The 25,366-nt window shown below is 45.0% G+C and overlaps 1 protein-coding gene across 1 annotated transcript; it reads right to left on the reverse strand.

The window, feature by feature from the left end:
* Positions 1-708: 708 nt before the first annotated feature.
* Positions 709-10,153, reverse strand: hey2 (hes-related family bHLH transcription factor with YRPW motif 2). Its single transcript, XM_087852050.1, has 5 exons — positions 9,700-10,153; positions 7,785-7,863; positions 7,617-7,700; positions 5,977-6,058; positions 709-2,521 (listed from the first exon to the last, which is right to left on the reverse strand). The coding sequence occupies exons 1-5, from the start codon at positions 9,783-9,785 to the stop codon at positions 1,872-1,874; spliced, it is 981 nt and encodes a 326-aa protein (XP_087708176.1). The 5' UTR covers positions 9,786-10,153; the 3' UTR covers positions 709-1,871.
* Between the last annotated feature and the right edge of the window lie 15,213 nt (positions 10,154-25,366).

Raw genomic sequence — 25,366 nt, forward strand, 5'->3', positions numbered from 1 at the left:
AGTCATTGTGTCTTTTTGTGGTCATTTTCTTTTGTTTTTGTGCCTTTTTCTGTCAAATAACTAAGGATATTATTTCTCTCATGGTAGCTTCTTGGCATCATTTTTAAAGTCTTACGTGTTTGTCATTGTGTCTATTTAAGGACAATTTTCTGTTTCTTTTTTACATTTTGTGATCGTTTTTAATTTTGTCTGGTCTTTTTATTGTCAGTAAGTCTCTTTATGGTTCAGTGAAACACAATGATGAAACATGCATGTAATTGCCACCTCATTACTGTGGTAATTATGACATTATGAGGTGGCATTTACATTGTGAGAGATCTCATGCCTTACCTGAGATCTCTCTCTGAACACTAACCCTCAGTAATTGTTGAGAATTGTTTCTTATTTTTTTGTTCAAAAATAGTCATAAACTCTGCAAACACATTTCTGAATATTCTGTCCACCATATTAACACACATGATGGTGGAAAAATATCGGAGACGCTTGTCAGTACACAAAAAAACACCTTTTATGAAGCAGAAAAATCATTTTACAGACTTCAACGCTGCCTAACACGTCAGAGTCAAAAACAGGCAGAGCTGCTGTTTCGGGTTGCAGTAGAGCAACAGGTAAAGAGCCCGGTTCACAATTTAATTATAGATATAAAAGAAATAAATAAATAAAATAAGAAAAAGACATCACGACTCGAGCTTTCACTACAGCAGCAACTCTGTTTAGTCGTCTTTATTTGTACAAGGCACACAGGGTATCAGAGACATTTGGCTCAAAGTTCAGTGACAGTTCATCTTTTTTAACCTTTAAAGAAGATTTCATACAATCAAATAGCAATATTATTTATTTAATATTGAGCTTTCTGAAGTCTGTTGGGGAACACTTTTCTGTCACTTCATAGATTCTCCATATCGATCAGACACGACAGAAGTCCGTTTGTGTTAGTCAGGTTAAACGTGAACGTGAGTTTGTGTCAGGTTTGCTTTAAAAAAAGCTGATGTGCTCGAGTCTGTGGTTAATCACCTGTAGATGGAACTTCATAATCACCTGTGTGGACATTTCTTTAACACCATCAAACTGCAGCTGAGAGAGTCAAAGAGTCAAACTCAGGTGACCCGGCCCGGCCGGGACGCTTGAGTTTGAGGGGTGCACAGTAAGCTGGTGGTGCGGCTTGGTTATGTGTCTCTCACAGTGCTGCGTGACACGCTGACAGCTGTTTTTCAGCGTGCAGGGTTTCTGCTGTGAAGGGCTATATTTTAAATATAGGAAGCAGAAGTAGAAACACCAACCACAGCCTGCTGGCTGTTAAACCTGACACATGAGACCAGTGCCTACCCCGGCCCTGCAGCCCCCTGATGTGGACCGCACAGCAGGTGCATCAAAGTGAAAAAACACCTGGTGTGTGGCGGTGCAATGGGATGTGAAAAGCAGCATTACCCGGCGTCTTGTCGGTAGCTTCTCAGTTTTAAAAACTGGAACAATAAGCTAGTTTTTAACAAACAGGAGGAAACTGGGCATCTGTTGGGACCTATTTTCAGTGGCAGACGCATTCACATCTCAACTTTTAGTGAGCATTTGGGCAAGTAGCATTGTATATGTGGGGTTGAGGTAAATTAGTAATAAACAATATTTAACCTGACTTATCTCGGTTAAACAACAAAGTTTTTGTGAGTTTGAAGCAGCTGAAACATGAAAACTATGCTCAGAGGAGACAAACCACACGTTCCTGTTCTGAATTCGAGCCAGTGTGTGAAAGCAGCAGGTGGAAGTCAGTCACAAACATCCCCAAGAAGTTAATAACGAGATGCTAACACCAGCCGTGGAGCTCAAACATTTCCAGGCTGTTAAACTGTCAGCAGAGGTTAGTGAGCAGCACACAGTCAGAAAGCTCCGACCTCGGTTCCCCACGGCCTGTAGGGTTTACTGCTGCTGCTGTGTGGAGTCTGCGAGGAAGAGGAGGAGGAGACGGGGGGACTGGCAGCAGAGGAGGTGAAGGAGGAGTGAGGGAGGATGGGAATGCCTCCGTGGAGGGCGATGGGAAACGACGCTGAGAGGGAAAGCAGGGAGGCGGAGAGAGGGGTGGGGGTGCAGGGGAGCACGAGGGATGAGGAAGAGGAGGAAGAAGGCGAGGAGGAGGTGGAGTCTGCATGGGAAGAAAATGAGGAGGAGACAACACCGCGCTGGGAGCCTCCGCCTCCTCCAACGTCCGGAGAAACCAGCCCGCTAAGTCTGTAGGGCAAAGGACGAAATGCGGCCAAAGCAGCCGCCCAATGGTGCGGGTGGTGGAACGGGTGAGGCAGGGGGTGGGGCTGCTGGGGGTGGGGGTGGTGTGACGAATGGGAGGCAGTTGTAAGGGCGGCGGCGTCACGCTGGGAGGCACAGGAGGCGAGGTGGGAGAGAAGGCGGGAGCGCAGTGGGTCGCCGGAGTCGAGCCCCTCCACAGCGCTCAGGTAGCGGGAAACCTCAGTCACGCACTCCCTGAAGCCCAGAGACAGGAAGTCCAGGGCGAAAGCGTGGGCGTCGAAATAACCTGCAGGCAGAAAAGGGCGGGGTTAACATCATGGAGGGAGGCAGGGCTTAAAATCAGATTCTAAATCAAATTGAAAAATTATGAGGGCAGCCAGTCATTACAAACTCCACCAGAAACACAAACGTCACCAGAAACACTAAACAGGTTTCCCTCAGTCACTTTGGGGTGACGGGGTGTTGGTTTAAGCTCAGCTGTGGGAGGACAGGTGAGCACAGGTGAAGCTGAAGGTTCAGGGTTCAGTGTCTGATCAGTCTCCTATTTATGCGCCATGCTGGGATCTATGCAGTAGTGCACCTGTAAGCTGGTTTGTTAATTGGCCAGTAAAATTAGAATAATAATTTTTTAAAAAAGAGTAGAAGACAACAAAGAAGAGTCGATCACCTGAGCAGGTGATGCAAACACTGTGTCTGTGTGCCATGTTGGGACACACAGAGCAGTGCTGACATCAGTTACACAATGTCTATGAAATAAAATTCTGGTCATGTCTTCATTGAGCATGTATGTGACCACATAGAATAACCCCTCCCCGCACAATCACAACCTCCAACCACAACAGACATATTTTGTTTTCAAACTCCCGTGCAGTTCATTTCATACTTCAAACATTTAGTAAACAATTAAACAAATAAAAGTAAACTGCAAGAAATTACAGGTAGCAATAAAATAAACTACTAACTCTTTTACGCTACGTCCACACCTACACGGGTATTTTTGAAAACGCAGCTGTTTCTATGCGTTTGGACCTTTTGTCCACACGTAAACAGCGTTTCGAATCACCGAAAACTGAGATTTTTTAAACTCCTGTCAGGTTGGAGATTTTCAAAAACTCATCACGCAACGTCAAAGGTATGTGCCCGTTTTCACGTCGCGCTGTGCGCCACGTTATTGTTTACATGAGATGAAATACTACAATGGCGGATAGAGACAAAATACTGTTACTCTTACTATCTGCAATTTTTAAACGCTTACATATACACACGCAGTTACTGTCCTTCCATTTAGAAGGGCAGAGGCGTCGTGGTGTAATTATTTTATGTGTAGTTGTTTTTTGTCCTGTGTAATAATATTCAACATTGCTATCAATACATTTTTCAAAAAATGCCTCTCTGTGCAAAAACATAAACAGCTGTGGGATACTGTTTGTCTGTGATTTGAACCATGGGAACAAATCATGGCAGGATCAGCCTGATATTATTTGTATCCCACTGTAACTTTACTGTTTAAAGAGCTAACATCTCCAAAATGTCAGGAGTAGTTAGTCATTATAAGAAGTGTTTGTGAACTAAAATTCCACAATGTGGGATACTGTTTGCCTGTGATTTGAACAGCCCAGCGCGTGCTCCCGATGCAGGGGAAACTAATTCTGTCAGGGATACTTTCCTTGGCACTTGTGCAGGTGAAGCCAAAGGGAAGATATGCTTCATCATAGTCTTTGGCTTGGAAGGAAGTTGGTTTGGAAACATATTTGGCGATGCTTCATCTTCTACTCTGCGTTTGAGTGGGAGCATGATCAAAAACCTCCATTATGCTAGCAGTGAGTGTCCACGCGTTTTGTTTTCTCTATCTTTTTTTATTCATACCCCCCCCCCCCCCCCCCCCCCCCAGTGGCTCTTTGGGAACCTCTGGATCTGGGGTGTCGAACTCCAGGCCTCGAGGGCCGGTGTCCTGCAGGTTTTAGATCTCACCCTGGGTCAACACACCTGAATCAAATGATTAGTTCATTACAAGGCCTTTGGAGAAGACATGTTGAGGAGATAATTTAGCTATTTCAGGACGTGTCAGCCCTCGAGGCCTGGAGTTCAACAACTGTGCTCTGGATTAACCAATAATCTGAGCTTTCGTGTTCTTCTCTGTCTCAGTTCTCTGTTTCCATTTTCTTTGGACTCTAATGATGATGTTCAGGTTGTCAGTCCTGTTTTTCTGTCTCTGTCTCCGTGTTCACTGCGGGTCTTCTTGTGTCTGTTTCAGTTTCCTTTGGTTATTTCTTGTTCATGTCCTGTGTTACCTTTGCTCCCATGTGTGTGTGTGACTGCTTTTACTTTTGTCTTGTTGCACTGCTGCTGGATGTTCAGGCTAGTGTGTATAAATAGTCCTTCCCCTGTATTCCCTGCCATGCTCCCTCTTTTTGTTTGACTTTTCTGCCTCATTTTTTCTTATTTATTTATATGTAGACGTCTTTATGCCTGAGCTGTATTTTGTTTCTTTGTTTTTGCAGTAATTCAGGAAAATAAAGTCTCGTCTTCTATTTACCCTGGCTGTGCTTCAGGAGCGGACTGGAAGGTAACTGGCTGCAGGCACTTTCCAAAATCAGCGCTGCACACAATTAAGCATGCAGTACAGCAGAGATGCCTAAAATTTCTTTTAAAAAAAAAGTTGAACATGAAGGCAGGCCTGATCCCTTCAGACAGGTGAGATGCTGCTTTTAACCTTCAGCTTATTTGCTTACTAAATTTTACTAAAACCCAGGTTTGACAAGCATCTCTGTTAATCAAAGCCACAATTATAATAAAATGCCAAAGTTGAGAAAACGATGACCTAATGCACTACGCCATGTGATGTAACATAAAAAGTACTGTGCATAAGTTTTGCGTTTACTGTGGCTTGGTTCATTCATGTTTGTCTGAAGCTCTGAGGAGCATTAAAACAAAAGTGGCCTGAGTCTAAATCCCAGAAACCCGACACGTTATTATTATTTTTTTTTTTTTTAAAACAATGTGACGTATCTCATAACTGAAAAGGTCTGCAGTGGAGTGAAGATCGAAAGTGATGTAAGCCTGTGGAGTGACAATATTCAACACGTTCAAGTGACGCTCATGTCTGTGAAGGTTCGCTCATCTTCACTGTGTGAGAAACGGCCGTCATCGCTTCCCAAAGACTTCCAGAGAAACGTTTGCACTATGATTTCAGTTTGTGAGAGCCAGACATACTCTCAGCTCCGTCTCTGCTGCTGTAAACCCAAACAAATGCTGCACAGACCGCCTGTGAACGCAGCCAACACTGCCCGCCCCCCACCTCCACCGATCCGCTTTATGAAAGCAAACAGCGCTGCTCAGGGTCAAGTACTGCTTTTATCCCTGCACCGTTTTCCCATGGACTCACCACTGCCCTCTAGCTAGCTCTCTCTCTCTCTCTCTCTCTCTCTCTCTCTCTCTCTCTCTCTCTCTCTCTCTCTCTCTCTCTCACACACACACACACACAGTCCTGTTTGTATCACTTCAGAGGACATCACACTGACGTACATTCAGTCACTTTCTGCCTACTTAACTTAAAATATTCCAAAACCTGACTGTGCATCACTTTCACACTGACGACCTCCCAGTACATACCCAAAGTCTGTTTTTATGCGAGGTCAGCAGATCAAAATCCAAACCATAAGTCATGGCCTAGCTACCAATCAGCTGTTGTCACCATAGCGTAGAAAATCATATTGTGGTAGTATGGAGCAATGTGGGTACCTTTTCCTCCTGTGGCCTGCAGCATCTTCAGGTGATCCACAGTCATCTGGAGGATTTCTGCCTTCTCCAGTTTAGCTGAACTCTGACAGAGAGGGACGACAGATAAAGTTCACACCGATTCCAGTAAAACATCATCTTTTGAGGGTGACTCCAAACCAGGCCTGCGGGTTGATCCACTTTAACCAAGTACTGAAGTTTTACATGAAATAAAAACCATGTTTGCAGCATACTTGGAGTGAGTTTATTGCAGCTGTCCATCCACAAAAGCTTCTGATCAAAAGTCCGATTAAAATGTAACTGCTAAGCAAAGAAAACTCTCATGTAATGCATCATCTGTAAAATCTTCCACTTGGAACGTAACATCCAAGTGATTAATGCTTAGTAATCTAAAAATACAAACTGCTGTAGATTATATCTCTGTTTTTGTAAAATCCATTAAGACTGCAACAGTTTAATGCACTGAGCAACAATTTGTAAACAAGCCCACATGCACGCTGCGATAAATGTTTTCAAGACAACTACGTTGATTATTTCAGGTTTCTTCTCGCTGTGACATGTATGTGAAACTCCTCGCTGCCTACTTCACCTGTCTAGTGTTTAGTTTTAGACCTCATGAATTATTAATCCATCTGTCTTCTACTTCTAAGGTCAAATCTTGAAATTCCCCATATAAGAAAACATTTCTTTGCAGATGACACTCAAATGTATTTCTTTTGTCGTTCCACGTTTGTCTTATAAACGTTAAAAGCCAGAATCTTTAAACATTTCTTTAGTTACATGATAACTGAAACACAGGGAGGTGAATGCCATCGCTAATCTGACGGTGGACAGATTATTCATTTAAAATCAAAAACTCGAGTGGAAGCGCTGCACAGACACCTGGCTGTGTCTCAATTCAGGGACTGCATCCTTCGGAGGCTGCATTTGAAGGCTGATTACGTCAAAGCGACGCGAGGAAGGATGTCCCTATTAGAAGGCTGCTCCAAATTAGGCTGACAAATGCGTCCTTCATTTCCCCGAATTTGAAAAATGGGTCGATGTATCCTTAGTGACCCAACCTATCCCAGAATTCATAGTGTGGCCCAGCCAATTCCAGTTTCCAACAATGGCGGTAGCTACTTAGTTGTAATATTACTCTTATTACTCTTTTCAATACTTTATTAATTAAATTATTATTTATAGTATTTTATTAATGATATAAAATTCTTGTCAATGCAGCAATGGTGGAGGAGCGCAGCTAAAGAGTTTGAAATATTGCTCTTTCTGGGTCACAATATAAAGTTTTAACATATTTTCAGGCAAGAAAGTAGGTGTGTAAAATTCAAAAATCTGCTCGGTTTATCAAGACATGACATATTGCCAAAAGTACTCTGTCGTTTTCGGAGAAGTCTGTTACCCGCCAACTCGATAGCTGATTGGGTGATCAAGGGTCACTAGAGCCCGGCAAGAACAGCAAACTCCCGGCACATCGTTTTCAGACCCCGCGTGGTCTTTCACTACTCAGGTTAAACATGATATATAAGTCACTTAGATAACTTAAAAATGTTATTGTTTGGCTTTTTTTTGTTTTTTATTTGTCCCTGAATTGAGACACACCCACTAAGCACGCAGCAGGTAAACAGGAGACTGTCGGTTGGTACCTGTTTCTCAAACGCTGTTGGGACAAGTCTCCGTAACTCCGACAGGCTGTTATTGATTCTGTCTCTGCGTCTCTTCTCGATAATCTTAAGAAAAAATATTAAAATCAGTTGAAATCGTCACCATTGGATACTCCTGTACACATCCGTTGACAGAAACAGTGACCTTACCCCTCTGCGTTTTTTTCTCGCCATCACTTGCGTCGTCGTGGTTGGAGAGCCACATCTTACCAAAGATTCTTTCATGTGTCTGCGGAATATAAACAAACTGTGGAATTTGGTTCTCTCAGACCTTTTCAGACATGCTCAGAAGAAAAAAAGCCCATGATGCACACAAGAAAATTTTTATGAATAACTAAAAATAAAAAGTTAGATTTTATTAAAATAATGTCAGGAAATCATCGGTGACCCCCCCCCCCCTCCCCCCACACACACACAGACACACAAACACACATAAATTATCACCTCAGTCTCTCTGCATAATTTTCCTGGTGGTGCACAAAGATCCCTGCAGTGTCTCTGTGCCCCACCAGGGGGACCCGCCCCAGAGTTTGAGCACCGCTGTGTCAACATAAACATGAACACCGGGACTGCAAAGTTTATTCTTCTGCTTATTTATGAGAGATGAAGGTTAGAGAGAGAAGAGTAAACGCTGCAAAAATCTGTGTGACAGATTTTTTTATATTTATTTATATTTCATCATGTGTTCGTCTTCATTTCTTATCTCTTACCCATCATCCAGTCACTCCTCTGCAGATCATCCCACTTACTGTAGAATATTAATAACACTGCATGCTGAATTGCATGATAAAATATAGCAGATTTTATTAGACTAAACTGCCCAATTTTATATTAACATATAATAAACGAGCACCGCATCTACTTCTTACAGAAGACATTTACTAGAGTGTAAGTCTGACGTATTTAACTTCACTGTTTCCATTTCATGCTTTGTTCGTTTCACCACCTTTAAGATATTAATACTGCAACAATTAAATTTAGATAACGACAAAGATTGTTCAGTTTTACAGAAATAGTCTTGTAACAATTTTGTAACACATTTAATAAAATGTATGCCGTGATTTCTTTATACAGTGGTCTTTGAACTGTTCCGGTGAAAAAGCAGCTCCTTTAAACTCTGCAAATTACTCCTCAGGTTTATCAGGCGATCCTTCGAATGGGGAATAACCCTTAACTTGGAAACCGCTCAACTAAACTGATCGTATTAAAAGCAGATAGATAATCTATTAAATGCATGCATTTGACTGCACTAGTTCACTTTAAAGGTATTTATAAGGGTGTATTTAGAATCTGCAGTACCTTTATTTTACTGAATTATTTGAGCATTTCACCAACAGTGATCATAGAATAGAATAGAATAGACCGTTATTGACATTATACAACTACAACGAAATTGTGGGTGCTCCACTCCAGCTGTGCAGGAATAAAGTAAAATATAAATAGTAGAATATGTGGAATAAACCTTTAAATTCACTTTTAAATTCAGAAATACAAAACTGAACAAAACCAAAACAAACAAACCATGAAAAGTAATTTGGAGGGAAAATTAGCTGAAAGTAAAATTTTATTGTTTTGAACTTTTTCCAGCTTTGAGCGGATTTTAAGGTTTAGTGACGTCACTCAGTAAAAACGAGTGCAGTTTTCGTCATGTTTGTTCTCCTTTGCCTTTTCTTTCAGGAATAATTAAAAGCTTGTGCTCATCTCGGTTTTTAGGAGATCTCCTGAATTAGCAAACGTTTTTTGTTTGACTCATTTTTGAAGCACAAAGTCCCTAAAACTGTATTTACATGTCTTATTTATGTTCCTTTTTTGTCTCATTCACTGGAAAATCTGATTAGAAATGAAAGGTTTGCCAATAATCTTTTGTGATATTTTATGAACCGCTAAAATTCCTCACATTTATTTTTAGGGCGATTAATGTTTGTTTAGACACATCAGTAATAAAGAGCTCCGTGAACGTCAACACTTAGGTTGAAACGGTGTGAAATATAAAGACATAAGCTAAACGAATTGCAATGTTTTCATTTCTGTCATAAGAAAAAGAGAAACGTGTGTGAAATCTCACCCCGGATAAATGTTCTCGCTGCCCACGTCGATGGTCTCCTCTACCTCGCTCTCCGCGGAGCTGCTGTCCTCGCACGGCCGCTTCATAGCGCGTTGTTGGCGGGGAAATGTGTCCGTCTGTCCCGGGAGGAGACACGAAGGTTTCAAAGACTTCTTTTATTCCTGCGAATTTGCTGACCGGAGATCAGACAGGAGTGAATGAATGATCGAAACCCGGTGGGTCCTGATGATCTGGTGTTAATGTGCCCTAAGAGCGTGTGCGGTTAATCCACGGGGTCAGGTTCCTGAGACAAAAAACGTTTTCTCCCAATAAAAGTCACGTTAGTTTCACAGGGTTCCGGTTTCTCTCAGCGGTGCGTGTCCAGCCAGAAGTCCGGGACAGGTGGCCTGGGTGTCGGCTGCAGACTGGACTGTTGACCGGTGAGTCCTTCTCCTCCTTCTCCTGCTTCTCCTCCTCCTCCTCTGCCGCTGGAGCTTTCCCACGAAGCCTGGGAATCACACACACACACACACACACACACACACACACACACACACACACACACACACACACACACACACACTGTGAGGTACGTCTGGTTCGGAGGGAGTACGCACGTACACGAGCGTGCGCATGCATGCGTGTATGGGAACGAGGCCGTCAGAAAACAACGATTATATCAGGCAGCAGGTCTGAGAGTGACTGCTGCACCGCAAACCTGAGGTCCTCTGAAGCTCTGAGGTCCTTTTATTTCCAGCAGCTCACCCCCACTGATGCTTTATTCCATAGTATAAAATACTTAAAAAAGAGTTTATAAAGTACTTTTCTCGTCTTACTGACTGCTCAGAGCACTTTAGCAAGAGGCTGATAGAGCAGGAGGCTGAAAGGCATCATGAAGGTTTTGGGTACATTCAGCTTCAGCCCACTGGAGGCAGGAGGTCAGTGAAGGTGGTGACCAAGCGTCCTCAGGCACGTCTTAACAGTGAAAACCTGCAGCTTGAGCTTTGGTCTCTGTGGTGTGATGGAATTAGAGATACATCAAATATTTTGGTCCAAATATCCCTTTTTTCCCCTCAAAGCAATAATAATATTTTCTTTAACACTCCATTTAACTCTAACACTCCATCCTAGAAGGACGTTGGAGAGATGGTCAGGAAGCTGAATGTGGTCAGTAGGAAAAACGACACGAACTTGGAAGTGTTGGCTGGATTTGTGCAGGATGAAAGAGACTGATGCACAGATATCAGCGGTTACCATCGTGCAGTAAAGAGGGGTGAGTTGTATCTCAAGACACAGTAAGATGTTGGACCTCAGCTTGACATAAATGCTAGGAGAGCTGAGCACGAAACACCCACAGTCAGCTGACGGACATGAAGCAGAGAGGGCCAAACGTCCTCACCAAATCATTACTTCAAGTTCTTGTCTGTGAGTCTGAACTGTGTTTTGTGTATGTGATGTCACTTTGCTTTTGTTTTATTGATTTTTACACCAGATTCAATCTTCACTTTAAAATGAGGTTCTGACCCACTGGACCTGCATCCACCAATCCCATGCTGCCATGCCGGGAAGATGCTTTGGCCAGAAACATTACGTATGACATGTCAGAAAAAGGCTAGTGTGTGTGTGTGTGTGTCTGGTCTCTCTCACACGATGATTGGGTTTCAGTGAACACAGCCAGGAGCTGTGGGAATATCACACACACACACACACACACACACACACACACACACACACACACACACACACACACACACACAGACACGCACACACACAGAAGCGTCTGTCTTTTCACACCTGCTAATCTGTTAGCAGTGCAACAAGGATTCAATGCAGGAATTATACTGTACCAACACACACTGATACACACTGATACACAGACTGGTCTCACTGCGAGGACTGACTAAAACCAAACTGGTCCTCACATTGACGCACATACGAGCACACAGACTCACACAGGACCCCTGTCCTTCAAATCTGAAATGCACTGAAATCTCAGATTTTTCCTGCGGGATGGAAACCTCTGCTGTGGGTCAGTTAATGAAGACAGCAGGAACTCCAGGTGTTATCCAAGACACGAGTGATGAATCCTGACTCAGTTTAAAGATCAGTAATTACATTTTTGAATCTTAAAAGGTCTGCTTACTTTACGCGTGCCTGCACAAAGTCATGAAATGACAGTACTGCACTTCCAACAAATTACCAGTCGAGTAACAACTTTAATTTAGCTGGAGTCAAATAGTCCGTACACATTCTGAGAGCATCGGAATTTTTATTTCATCACTTTGTGGAGGTAAACACAGACGACACGAGAGCTCTCGATTGACACTGCTCGTTTATTACTTATCACCACACAACTGAACACTTTTCCCTCCAAAACACAGCAACAACACTTCCTGAGAACTGGGTGTGAGTGGAGCCCTCCAGTGGTCCACCACACATGCCCCCCCCGAACACCCAGTAGGGTCATCCCCTAGTCCAGAACCCTCGCTTTAATTAAACGTCCAGAACGGCTGAACCGGGGAGGTGGAGAGCTGGCGGAGGGGAAACTAGCCTGAGGGCCAGGCTGGCATGGGCGGTCAGGAAAAATTGAAGATAGCTCGGGCCCCGCCAGGTGGGGGGCGCTCCCAGAGGAAGCAGCAGGATTGTCCAGTCCAGTGGAAGGCGGGCGGCCACGGCGGGGGGCCTGAGCCGGCACCACCTGATCATCCCGAAGCACATGTGCTGGTTTAAGTCTGTCAATAGAAACAGCCTCCTGTCGACCCCCAAAATCCAAAAGGAAATACTTCCGGCCCGGTTGAATAACCCTAAAGGGGCCGTCATACAGTGGACGCAGCGGAGGCCTATGAGCGTCATGCCTGACAAAAACAAACTGCGAGGAGTCCAACGACCTTGGAACAAAGGTGTTGGGCACACAATGGTGCACTGGGCCAGGAAGAGAAAACGAGTCTCTTGGGGGACGGAGAGACAGCACAGATGGAGCGAAGCACGGGGGCGGGCTCTCAGGCAAGAATTCCCCGGGGACCCGGAGGGGCTGACCGAGGACAAGTTCAGCCGGGGATATAGTGGACGCCAGAGGCACTGCCTCGGGCCAGCGGGTTGTGCGGTCCACTACAGTCAAAAGGTGCGTGAAACCTTGTGACTGCGGCAGAGGACCAACCAGATCCACATGCACATGATCAAAACGCCTCCCTGGAACGCAGAAGGATTCGAGGGGCGCCTGTGTGTGCCTATGGATCTTAGCACGTTGGCATGGGATGCACGCGGCTGCCCACTCTTTCACTGATTTACGAAGGCCTGGCCAAATGAACCTAGAGCTGACCAGCTTGACCGAGGCCCGGACGCCTGGATGAGAGAGGGCGTGTACGGAGTCGAAAACGCGACGACGCCACGAAAGGGGAACTACAGGGCGTGGACGGCTGGTGGAAACATCGCAAAGCAGGCTGGGCCCGCCGTTCCACACGGGTCTGTCCTCCAATACAAGGCCCGTTTGCGCAGACCGAAGGGCAAGGACGTCCGGGTCGGCCTGTTGGTCAGTGGCCATAGCCTCAAAGTCTATGCCAACATAAACGGGAGAGACCAGCACACGGGATAGACAGTCAGCCACGCAGTTGGACTTACCAGCCACGTGCTGAATGTCAGTTGTGAACTCGGAAATGGCTGCCAACTGGCGCTGCTGGCGCCCGCTCCACGGATCAGAGACCTTGGACATGGTGAATGTCAAAGGTTTATGATCGACGTATGCGGTGAAGCTCCGACCCTCGAGAAAAAACCGAAAATGCCGTGTCGCGAGGTGCAGGGCCAGCAACTCCCTGTCAAAAACGCTATATTTGCGCTCACTGTCCCTAAGCGTGTGACTAAAAAAAGCGAGCGGTTGCCAGACACCGGAGACCCGCTGTTCTAACACTGCGCCCACCGCCACGTCCGACGCGTCGGAGGTCAACGCAATCTCCGCCGATGGAAACGGGTGGGCCAGCAGGGCGGCGTTTGCCAGCGCGGTCTTGGCCCCAGAAAATGCCTGGATGCGTTCAGGGAGCCAATCAATCGGGTCCTTAGCTGTTTTACCCTTCAAGGCAGCATAGAGAGGCTGCAGCAGGTGCGCAGCTCTGGGGAGAAAGCGGTTGTAGAAATTGACCATCCCCAAGAACTCCTGCAGCGCTTTAACGGACGTAGGACGCGGAAAAGCCGAAACGGCCCGGACCTTGTCTGGCAGCGGAACCACACCGTCAGCGGAAATGCGGTGGCCCTGGAGGGGTTGACGATCAGGCCGTGTGCTGCCAAGCGCTGGAAAACCTGATGCAGATGGGACGTGTGCTGACTCTCAGAGCAGCTGGCCACCAATATATCGTCAAGGTACACGAAGACGAAGGGCAGCCCGCGCAAAACAGAGTCCATCAACCGCTGAAAAGTCTGGGCGGCACCTTTCAGGCCGAACGGCATGCGCAAAAATTCAAACAGGCCGAAAGGGGTAATAACGGCAGTTTTGGGGACGTCTTCGGCGTGCACGGGAACCTGGTGATACCCCCGCACCAAGTCAATTTTAGAAAAAATCGAGGTGCCGGCGAGGTGGGCGGAAAAATCCTGGATGTGGGGAATGGGGTAACGGTCGTTCTCCGTGACATTATTCAAACAGCGAAAATCCCCACACGGCCGCCACCGACCGTCTGACTTGGGCACCATGTGTAGCGGAGAAGCCCAGGCACTATTCGAGCGCTGCACTATGCCGAGGCGCTCCATTGCGGCAAACTCTTCCCGAGCGACGGAGAGTTTCGCGGGGTCGAGGCGACGCGCGCGTGCGAACACCAGCGGACCGACCGTCGGGATATAATGTTCAACCCCGTGCTTCGTTGCCGTGTTCGAGAAATTAGGAACAGTCAGTGAAGGGAACTCCAAGAGCAAACGCTGAAAAACATTCCCTGAAGTCACTAAATTAGCCCGATTCAGGGGCTCGATGGCGCGAGTGAAACAGGGTATTGAAGAAAAAGACAGTGCATCGATTAAGCGTCTGTTAGCGACATCGACCAGCAGTCCGTGGGCACAAAGAAAATCGGCGCCCAAAATAGGTACAGAGCTAGCGGCAACAACAAAGTTCCACTGGAAATCCCGACCATGAAAACAAACAGTCACGAACCTTTCCCCGAACGTTGGGATGGGAGAGCCATTAGCCGCAATAAGCTGCGGACCACAGCCCGCTGCTAAACTGTCGGCTCCGGACGGGGGAAGGAGGCTCTTCTGGGAGCCGGAGTCGACCAGGAAACGTCTCCCAGAGCGCGAGTCTTCTATGAAGAGCAGTTTTTCTTTGTCGCCAGCGGTCGCGGCCGCTACAGCGCGCTGGCGGGGTCCATGTCCCAGGGTCGGAAAAGCACAAGGCGGCAGGCAGCGGCGCGCTCTGGCGCCAAAACGCTGATGGTAGAAACAGAGGTCCCGTCCGTGGTGTCGCTGTGCCGCGATCTTTGCCGTCAGCGAAGGGTCGGAGACGTCGGGGCAGGTCAGTGGGGAAGTGGAAGGCGCCGCCGGCGAAACTGAAACTAGGTCGTGATCGTGGAAAGTGCGGGTAGCCAGGAGAATACAATCCGCGTCCTCAGCCAGGGAGCGATAATCCTTCGTGCCCAGAAGCGGAGAGTTGGCGAGGCCGGCTCTCACGGCCGCCGGCAGCTGTCGGAGGAAGATGTGGGCGAAGAGGAATCCCCCGTCGTCCGGTCCGAGAAAGGATAGCATGTGCTCCATCAGTTCGAGAGCCGTACCGCCACCCAGGCCTGAGAGGGAGAGGAGCTTCTCGGCTCGCTCTGCGTCGGAGAGGGCATAGCGCCGAAGAAGCAGCTCCTTAAGGGCGGCGTACTTCCCTCGGGTGGGTGGGTCCCAGAGGAGAGTCAACGCGCGACGGGTGGCTAGCGGGTCGAGAGAAGCCACTACATGGTGATATTTCGTGTCGTCAGCCGAGATGCCACGAAGGGCGAACTGAGCCTCCACATGCACGAACCACGACGGGGGATCGTGAAGCCAAAAGTCCGGCAGCTCGAGCGCCACAGCAAACGTAGCTGCAGCCGGAGGCAGAGGGCTGGCGGCTGCTGATGCATCCAGAGCGGAGTCGGTGCCACCATCGGACTGCAACATGTTCAAGTCAGGGGTCACCAATGTGGAGGTAAACACAGACGACACGAGAGCTCTCGATTGACACTGCTCGTTTATTACTTATCACCACACAACTGAACACTTTTCCCTCCAAAACACAGCAACAACACTTCCTGAGAACTGGGTGTGAGTGGAGCCCTCCAGTGGTCCACCACAACTTCAAAAATGAAGCAGTCAGCTGTCCTCAGGTTTCGCTCTCCTGGAAGGTCAAGTCTGAGGGACAAAAGACTTACAGGAGAGGACGTGAACTAAACCCATCAACTTTCAAAATAAAATACTTTAGGATTGTGATGCTCCTTCATATATCCATCCTGCAGGTCTCTCTCACTGCACCGCTGATGAAGCCGCCCGGTGAAACCGTAGTTATGGTTTTTGCTGTTGTTGTGCTTCATTTCTGTTGTTTTAAATTTGGTAAAGCTAAAGTTTGGAACAACTCTGACTCATTTTATGAGGCTCGTATTCGGCTCTAAGAAGAGCTACACTCATTACATCAGTTAAGCATTATTCATATGAAGTCCACAGTGTATCTACACAAACCCGTACCATAATCTGAAAATCGAGCCAAGCTCACAGAGGAGCTCAGATAAAGTGCCAGCTTTGGGGTTGTGCTGAGTTTGCGCTTCATCGTCACATTCTTGTCACTTTGTGGCACTGAGCATGGTCCAGAAGTTTTAGCTCAAGCTGCTGTTTTAGTTCCATCTCCCACATGAATGACGTGTGAGACAGCACACAGGAAATGGAATATTTGACTGTCCATCCACCCATCATGGAGATAAACGAAGTACAATAACTGTTATATTAGTTAGAGTGGCACCAAACACTGACAGAAACAGAAGCTTGGGTTTCTGCTGGACTGAAAAGTCTCACTCCAAGGTGTTGCCTTGCAGCTGTGGAGCTCAGGTGAAACTATCCCAGAGTTCAGCTGTGGACTGCATCTGGGACAAACTAACACAGCTCAGTTCATGCAGCCTCACACGGCGTCAGTAAGAAAACCTCTGCTTCTGAGCTGAGACGGAAAACAAAGGAACAAACGAAAATAAATGAGCAGAAACTCAGATGTCAACTAAACACAGTTAGTTTCAGTTAAAGTTGTTTTACAAGAGAAGCTGCTGCCAACGCACTCCCAGTTCTGTGTGTGTGTGTTGATGATATCAGAGGTTTATTGGTGTCAGGGGTCACAGAGGACAAGCAGGGCCATCCTATAGCAGGAAACGCAGCGTGTCGAGGGAGGAATATCTCTGTGTGTAGAGGGTAATATCTCAGGGAGCGCTGAGCCGGAGTGCTGGGCCGTGAGTCGGAAATCCTTTTGGAACAAGGGAACATGACTGGGAGGTGTGTGTGTGTCTGTTTATGCACTGTGTGTGTGTGAGAGAGAGAGAGAGAATGGGAGGAAATGGTGTATTATTCTCAGTTAAATGGTGCTCGCCGCCCGTCCGTCGTTACGACGCCTCGGACCTCACACCACTCGACCCCTCGTTCCCACAGGACGTCCATTACACACACACACACACACACACACACACACACACACACACACACACACACAGACACACAGACACACACACACACACACCATAATTGTCATCTTTTTTCCAGAAAATAAGAAGAAACCCGATTTTTATTGCAATAACTTGTTAAAGTGATTAAAAGACGTTTTTTTTCTTTTCTGTCTTCCTTTTTTATGTTTATCAGGTTTATCATGTTACAGTGTCCTTACAGACTGTTCAATGAACCCTCACACAGTTAGTTAAACATATTTTCCTTGGGCTGAATCACAGACGTTATGTGGTTTCAGACTCCTTCAGGCTTTAAGCACTGCTTCGGGCACATCACTTTTTATAGTAAGGCAGTGTGCTCAGAAACAACATGGAGCACGGCTCGTGTCTGAGCAGATAACTGCTGCTTTATGGGCCTCCCGCAGAGGCTTCAGAGTCCTCTGTGCAGTTTCAGCTCATGCTGTTTCACCTCACAACTCCTTTGAATTTTGGGAGGACCTGTGAGACTCCAAGCAGCACCATGGACATGCAAATCATGCAGCAGAAACCCTTTCAGCCTCTCTGCCTGTTTTCAGGGTGTTGCATCTGCAGCTGTCTGGAGTTTTATCCTTTTTCTTTCAGTTTCGTGTCGCTCTCCTTTGTCTCCTCCACAGCAGGACCGTTTTGTTTGCAGAGCTGAGTTTTCCACAGTTACATGGCATTTCCTCTGCTGCTGGGGTCCATTAGTGCAAATCTTATAATGGATACGGAGCAGTATGGGGACGATATTCATCAGCTCCAGTTGAAGATGGTGGCATTGGAGCACTCCCACGACTGGTACAGAAATCCTTGAGTTTTGCTGCCTGACCCTTTATGTAGAATGTGGGTCGTCGAATTTGCAGAGATTGTGGGACTTTTGTTCATCTATCCATCCGGACCAAAAAGCTAACAGCATGTAGCCGTGTACATCAAATGCTAACTGCTCGAAAAGTTCATCAAGACAAGGAAGCTAAAAACAAATCAAACACACGTTAAAAGCTCAGACGATGACTGATGCAGTGGGCAGTGTTCACTGATTTTCTTAGTTTCACTTAGTTTCAGCACAGAGACACTCTTGGTATCCTCACACGTCTGTCTCATCCGCAGGAGACAAAGTACCAAAAACAGCTCATCACTGCTGTTAGCCTGCCTCCTGGTGACCTTACAAACCTGCAGCATGTACACATATATAAAATCTACAGACCAATGATACACAACCACACCTAAACACTGAGTCTGAGTTCACAGACACAGAATTTGAACGTGGAACCAGTTGATGCTCTGTTCTGTAGGAATTGCACAGCTTCATGTTGCCACTGCACAGAATCCCGTCTTCTTCTAACATTAGACTGTAAACATCTGTGAGCTGAGGAGAGTAGCTGTAGACTTTAACAGAGGAACGTTGCCCCGTTCTGGTCTGATGGAGGATTCTAGCTGCTCAGCAGTCCTGCCTCTGCTTTGTCCCGTTGTGGGTTTCATGATGCTCCAGATGGTCAAAGGTCTGGACTGCAAGCAGATCAGCTCAGCACCCGGACTCTTCTCTTACAAAGCCGTGCTGCTGGAGTAGATGCAGTCTGTGTTTTAGCATCCTCCTGCTGAAATATCAAGGCCTTCCATGAAATGCATGTCTGGATGTGGATGTGTTTCTGTGTTCTATTGTCTATGAAATTTGGATTCATGAGATTAGCAAATCATTGCATTGTGTTTATATTTAGATCTTAAACAGCATCATGACACTGGTGGAACGTGCACAGTAAAATACTTGCCTGCTGTCTGAGGATGCTCTCTGAAACAGCAGATCTTTGGATTCTTCTGGTAAAAGGAAATCAGCTTCTCTGTGAATACACACATTGAGTGATTGATGCCTGACATGTTTTTATTAGCAGCTTCCTGTGATTTGGTGTTTGGACAAAGCACAGACACATCCTGCCCAGATACCATCTCTTGAAACACCTCAGAGTCCTGAATACTTTGAGTCCTGAATACTCTCTATAAATACATATACATATGGCCGATGTGTAAAAGAACACGATACAGCACCAACCACATTCTGTTTGGTGTGGAATGAATATGCTGACACTTTAGGGGGCGTATTCATGTTTTTATTATTTGTGGTGGTTGGATTATTTCACATTCCTGCTGTGAATTAGCCCGGGGACAGATAAGTGACCAGTTCTGAGCGCACCCAACCTCCAGCCAGCCTCCCGTGACCCTGAGTAGAATAAGCATTCAGAAAAATGGATAGATGTGAATTCTGTACTTGCATTAAAACAGTCTGACACATTTGTTCTGCTTTCCCCCAAAACAACAATAAAATTACAGTTTATTTAATTATTTAAACCTCTACATGTGTCTTGTATTGCTGATGATCATGTGCTGTGTTGCCGACACTCAGATAGGAAGTAGATTTCATTGAAAATGCTCACCAGCAGTACCAGATATTAAGACATCAGCACATCGATGGCGAAACTTTAAACCAAAGAGTAGATTGTGCAGAAACGACGTCTGACCACTTTGTATGTGAGAGCTCTTTATTTTCAAAGCAAAAAACTGAAGCGCGTTCTTAACACCTTTACAGGACGTCTGCATGCCGGTGGAGGTGGGGCTGAGGGGTGTTTATCAGCAGCTTTAATGCACTCCCACAGACTGTATGAATGTCTGCTGTCTGAGGACAGAATGCTCCATTGTTGTGATGAAGGAAGCTCACAGACGTGTCCTCTGGGAGCCGTGTGGTACGAATAACCTGCAGGTGCAGCACTACCCCGCTTCCTTCCTGTCACCTGACCTGTGTTTCTCATCGGGACACGATGCAGATGTTTGTGTGTGTGTGTGTGTGAATCAGCTGTGTTTAAATGTCTCGCAGAGATTGTGATATTAAAACATGACAGAGAGTGTTTGAAGAGCGACTGAGATGTATACGCTGACCATTATTGACTCTTAGGTTCATTTTAACACTCACTTGACCTCTGACCTTTCCTCCACCTCCCCTCTAAGAAAAGCTAAGTTAAGCAGAAGCTGTCTCATCAAGAACAGAAACAGAAGGAGAGAAGCACAGCGCCAAATCACAACAGCAGTTGCCTCAAGACGCTTAAAACCCCCCCAACAACAATCATTAGCACTATGCACTATGAACACTTTGGCGACAGTGGGAGGGAAAAATTCCCTTTTAACAGGAAGAAACATCCGGCAGAACCAGGCTCAGGGAGGGGCGGCCATCTGCCGCAATCGTTTGGGGCGAGAGAAGGAAGACAGGATAAAAGACATGCTGTGGAAGAGAGCCAGAGATTAATAACAAGTATGATTCAGTGCAGAGAGGTCTATTAACACATAGTGAGCGAAGAAGGTGACTGAAGAAGAACCAAATTCAATGCAGGACCAGAAAATGTTTTTTCTGGATTGTAGCAGAACTGGACTTCCTCTCAGAAACACGAGTGCAGTAACAGTCCAGTTTACTCCTGTGGATTTTTTTGTAGTTCATTTTGGAACTTTCATACTTTGTCAGATATGCGCATGCACTTGGAATAAGTCAGTAAATATAACCTCCCAGCTCAGCGAAGAACCCTTGAAGACCCTTCACTTTATCAGCAGAGGAGGAGAACTGAGAGGAGAAGATGAGGAGTTCCCAGCAGAGATGAAGGTGGAAGAGTGTTGAAGGAGTTTAAGCCTCTAATCTCCAAACACCTCATCACACACTCAGGAACTCTCCGGAAAAACTGCAGTAAATGTGTGAGAGGTGAGGTTGTTACAGTCCAGACTGGAGAAAATACCTGTCAGCAGCTCCATCACATCTAAAGCACACACGCACACACACACACACACACACACACACACACACACACACACACACACACACACACACACACACACACACCTTCCTATATTACCAACAGGTACCTGGACTTTCATGTCTCATCATTTTAAAAAGTGAGAATGATAGAAAACAGTAATTAATCCAAGTGCATCAAATTTAATGGGTTTTTTTTTTTATTCATCATCATCAGTGTGTGTTTTCCCTTCAATAAACTGCATATTTGCATGTTTGCATACAATTTTAAGCAATAAATTGCACAAAAACATATTTATTTTATAAATATAAACCGACATTTAAATGTAATTTTTTTTATTTGTCAGACAATTCAACAAACATTGTAGTTTGAAAAAATTATAGTTTTCTGGCAGTTATTTGACAGCTCAGGCATCGCGGGGTTAAAATCTTTTTACCAGGATTTAAGCTCTGAAACAAAGAAAAGACGTGTACAACAATAAAAACAAACTCAATACTCTAAAACTTCTAAAACTGGATAATTATGATTTTGTTTTATTTAAATGTCTGTTTCAGTAAATTGCAGTTGGCTTTTTTTTTTAAATGAGAATAAATAAATGTTTCTTTCCTTCAACAGTTACTATGCAAAATTTCCATATTTCAGTGTTTTCAGAATTTGAACACATATTCTCTAACTCTCACACTGCCTAGCCGTCACTGTTGATATGCAATACTAAATATTATAAAATATTTTTATAGGTATATAATTTGAGACTTTAATTTTTTTTTAGCTAAATTGTGATTTTCATTGTGTTACTCTGCTACAGCAAAATGACACACTTATCAAGCACTTTAACACCATATCTATTGATATAAATACTATATGCTTATATTATTGCATGTTTATCCCCCCCCCCCCACACACACACACACACACACATATATGTATATAAAAAAAAAACACCCACTCGCCCCTGCGGGCGGTTTATCCTTCAAGCTCGGGTCCTCTACCAGAGGCCTGGGAGCTTGAGGGTCCTGCGCAGTATCTTAGCTGTTCCCAGGACTGCGCTCTTCTGGACAGAGATCTCCGATGCTGTTCCTGGGATCTGCTGGAGCCACTCGCCTAGCTTGGGAGTCACTGCACCTAGTGCTCCTATTACCACTGGGACCACTGTCACCTTTGCCCTCCACATCTTCTCGAGCTCTTCTCTGAACCCTTGGTATTTCTCCAGCTTCTCGTGTTCCTTCTTTCTATTCAATTCAATTCAATTTATTTATATTGCGCCAAATCACAACAAAAGAAGAAGAAGAACAAAATACAGAGAAAAACCCGGGCGTTTTGGCTGACCGGCCCGCCATTATAGGAAAAATCATAAAGCCTTTGAATGAAAACAAACGCTGTTGTGACAGTGATGTACACTGTTCTGATGGTATATATGTATCAATCTATCAATCGTTTGTTGTAAGATTCAGATAATTACTTTTTAAAAGCTAGACATTTTAAATGAGAATAAGAAAGAAAAGTATTTCTTTGTGTCCCCCTCTCCCTGTTAATGCCCTAACTGGCCCCCTGGCAACACTTTGCTAGACCCGCCCCTGCACAGTTACCAGCTGTCAGCTACATAGAAAAGGATCCTGGTGTTATTTGTCTCTCAGAAACAGTTCATAACTTCCCTTCAACTCATTCATGTCACCTAAAAGGTAAACCTGTTTCTCCATCACCTGTTCAGCTCTGATGATTCAGTAAGGACATCTCCTGATTTCATCTTCATGTTTCCCTCTCACCAGATAACCAAACCGATATCATGACCAGCAGCTTTTACAGCTGTGGCTCCAGCAAACATCAGCTGATACTAGAAATTAATATTAAATAAATTCTAACAACAGCTGATCAAGCTTAAACGTGCTGCTGTTGTTTAGCGCGACATTGGTTTCTTCTTTCTGGCGCGAAGTGGGCGATAAACAAACAAGAGAGAAAAGCCGATCAGCTGATCATTGATCAGTTTCATGATTGAAGTAGAAACGGGAGAGGGAGAGAATGAGAGAATGAGAGAAGAAGAGGCAGCTGCGCAGCGTAAAGATGCAGAATAAATAAAAATGTCTTTTTCATTCTAGCTGAAGTCTGGGACAAACTGTGTTCCTTTTCACCTCAATACGAAACGAAAATATTACAAAATGCTAATATTTTCTCTGAATACGGAATGATCCCGTTTTTTACAGGATGGTTGGCAACTCTAATAATTAACCTTATGAACAGAATAAAGTTTAACATCAGTAACATCATAGCACTCACCCAGCTGTATAGGGTGGGTGCTATATCTGTCATGTTAGCTAGTACGCAGTATGAGTTATTGTAACTGACTGTAAAAAGTCAGCACAACGAAAATAAACTCCACCTAAACTTGGTTTATATCTGACCCAGATAGACTGCAGGTCATAACTTCTTACCTGAAGTTCAGGTCACCTGACACTCGAACCGCTTCAGGTCTCTCCTCCTCCTGCCTCCCTTTTCCCTCATCCACCTGCTGGCCTCCACCACTTGCTAATGTTACTGAATCTGTGGAAGCTCCGCGATAGCCACCACACGAAGTAACGAATAACGAGCCTATCTAAATCCCAATAATGATTAACGCGTTCCTGATTTTGGCATAATAACTAGTTACCGTGCTCGTTACCACAATAATAACGTAGTTACTGTAACGCATTACTTAATAACGCATTAATCCCAATACTGTGTATATATATATATATATATATATATATATATATATATATATATATATATACTTACATTTCTGCCCAATTTTAGAAACAGAATCAGAACACTTTAATAATCCCTGAGGTAATTATATAGTGTATGTAATTTAGTTATCTAATTGTGTTTAAAACATTTGAAATAATAACCAATCTAAATAAAAAAGGACTCGAGTCAGTTTTAATTCTGCTTTGAACAGATTTACAACATAAATCACCTGAAGGAGTGCTGCTGTATGATTTAAACTGAACTGGTTTAAACTGAACATAGTCTATTAATATAACCAGGTGATTTATACTGTACACACCTGGAGGTGAGTGTTGCTGTGTGGATAAACGTGTCTGCACCGGGCCGCATGAGCAGAGCCTTCAGCGGACGTGTTCTTTCTCTAATGACGGTAATTCTGTGTGAAGTTTAATTAAACCATCATCATATGTTGGGAAAAGAAAGAGAGAGCTGGTGTAGATTTCTCCCATTCTTTCCTTATCTCTCTCGCCCACAGTCGTCCCTTCTGCGCTGATACGATTCGTCTGGTTTTGAACTTATCAGAGGCAACACCCAGTCTGGAAATTCACACACACTGAAGTGCTTTTATAAACTCTTTATTAGTCCAGCGCAGGCCTGCTGAGACTTTAGCGTGCTTCACACCACCATCATCCTCCATCCTCGCGAGAATATTTGAACTTCTGTGGCTGGTGTTTGGGTCATTTATTCCTTCAATCTTTAGGGACAGAGCTGCATCCAAATCTATTTTTTTCTTATTTTAAGTACAAAAGAAATAAAATATATACATGAAGATGAGACATAAGTATGTTTCCACTTACACAAAGTACAATTTAATCGTTTTACTGATTAATTTATTTATTTGATTTACATTTAAATGTATTTACAAAAGAAAGAAACGTGACAAGCCTGCTGAAAGCTTAAAGTTTCTGCACCTTTTCTTCTTCTGGTAACTATTTTATTTTCCCTCAGTCAACATTTAAAGAGTAAAATGCTGTCCATCAACCTCACCCCCTGTCACTGAAACCAAACCCTCCTGTCTTCATGTCGGGAGGTGTGAGAGCTGATGTTTGTAGCAAGAGCTGCTCTGTTCTCTCCGACGTCCTGTTCAGCATTAGTCTCACCTCGGGAGGCTCGGGCACTTCCATCAGACTGACACGACACACACCACACACATGCATGCTTATAAGAACGCATTCACACACAGTGTTCACAACTGGAATGTGTGGGAAATGGAGTTCAGCAGCACCTTTGTCCGATAAATCAGACAGGCCGTGGAGCTCCAGGTGATCGGGATTCTCCTCTTCTGTTTCTCTGCTGTGTATGTGTCTGTGCGTTGTATGTGTCGTGTGCATTTATTTTTTGTGCTTATGTGCGATGGGCAGTGACAGCGTAGGCTCTGTTACAATAAGAGCCTGTGTAGCAGTAGCAGGGGGCAGGAAGCACCAAAAGGGGCAGAAAGAGGGCAGAGAGGGGCACGAAGTCAGGTCAAACACCCTGGGAGAGCAGGCCTGGGAAAACCAT

The sequence above is a fragment of the Neolamprologus brichardi genome, chromosome 15 (assembly GCF_056152115.1).
Source record: "Neolamprologus brichardi isolate AB-2024 chromosome 15, ASM5615211v1, whole genome shotgun sequence".
Lineage (NCBI taxonomy): Eukaryota > Metazoa > Chordata > Actinopteri > Cichliformes > Cichlidae > Neolamprologus > Neolamprologus brichardi.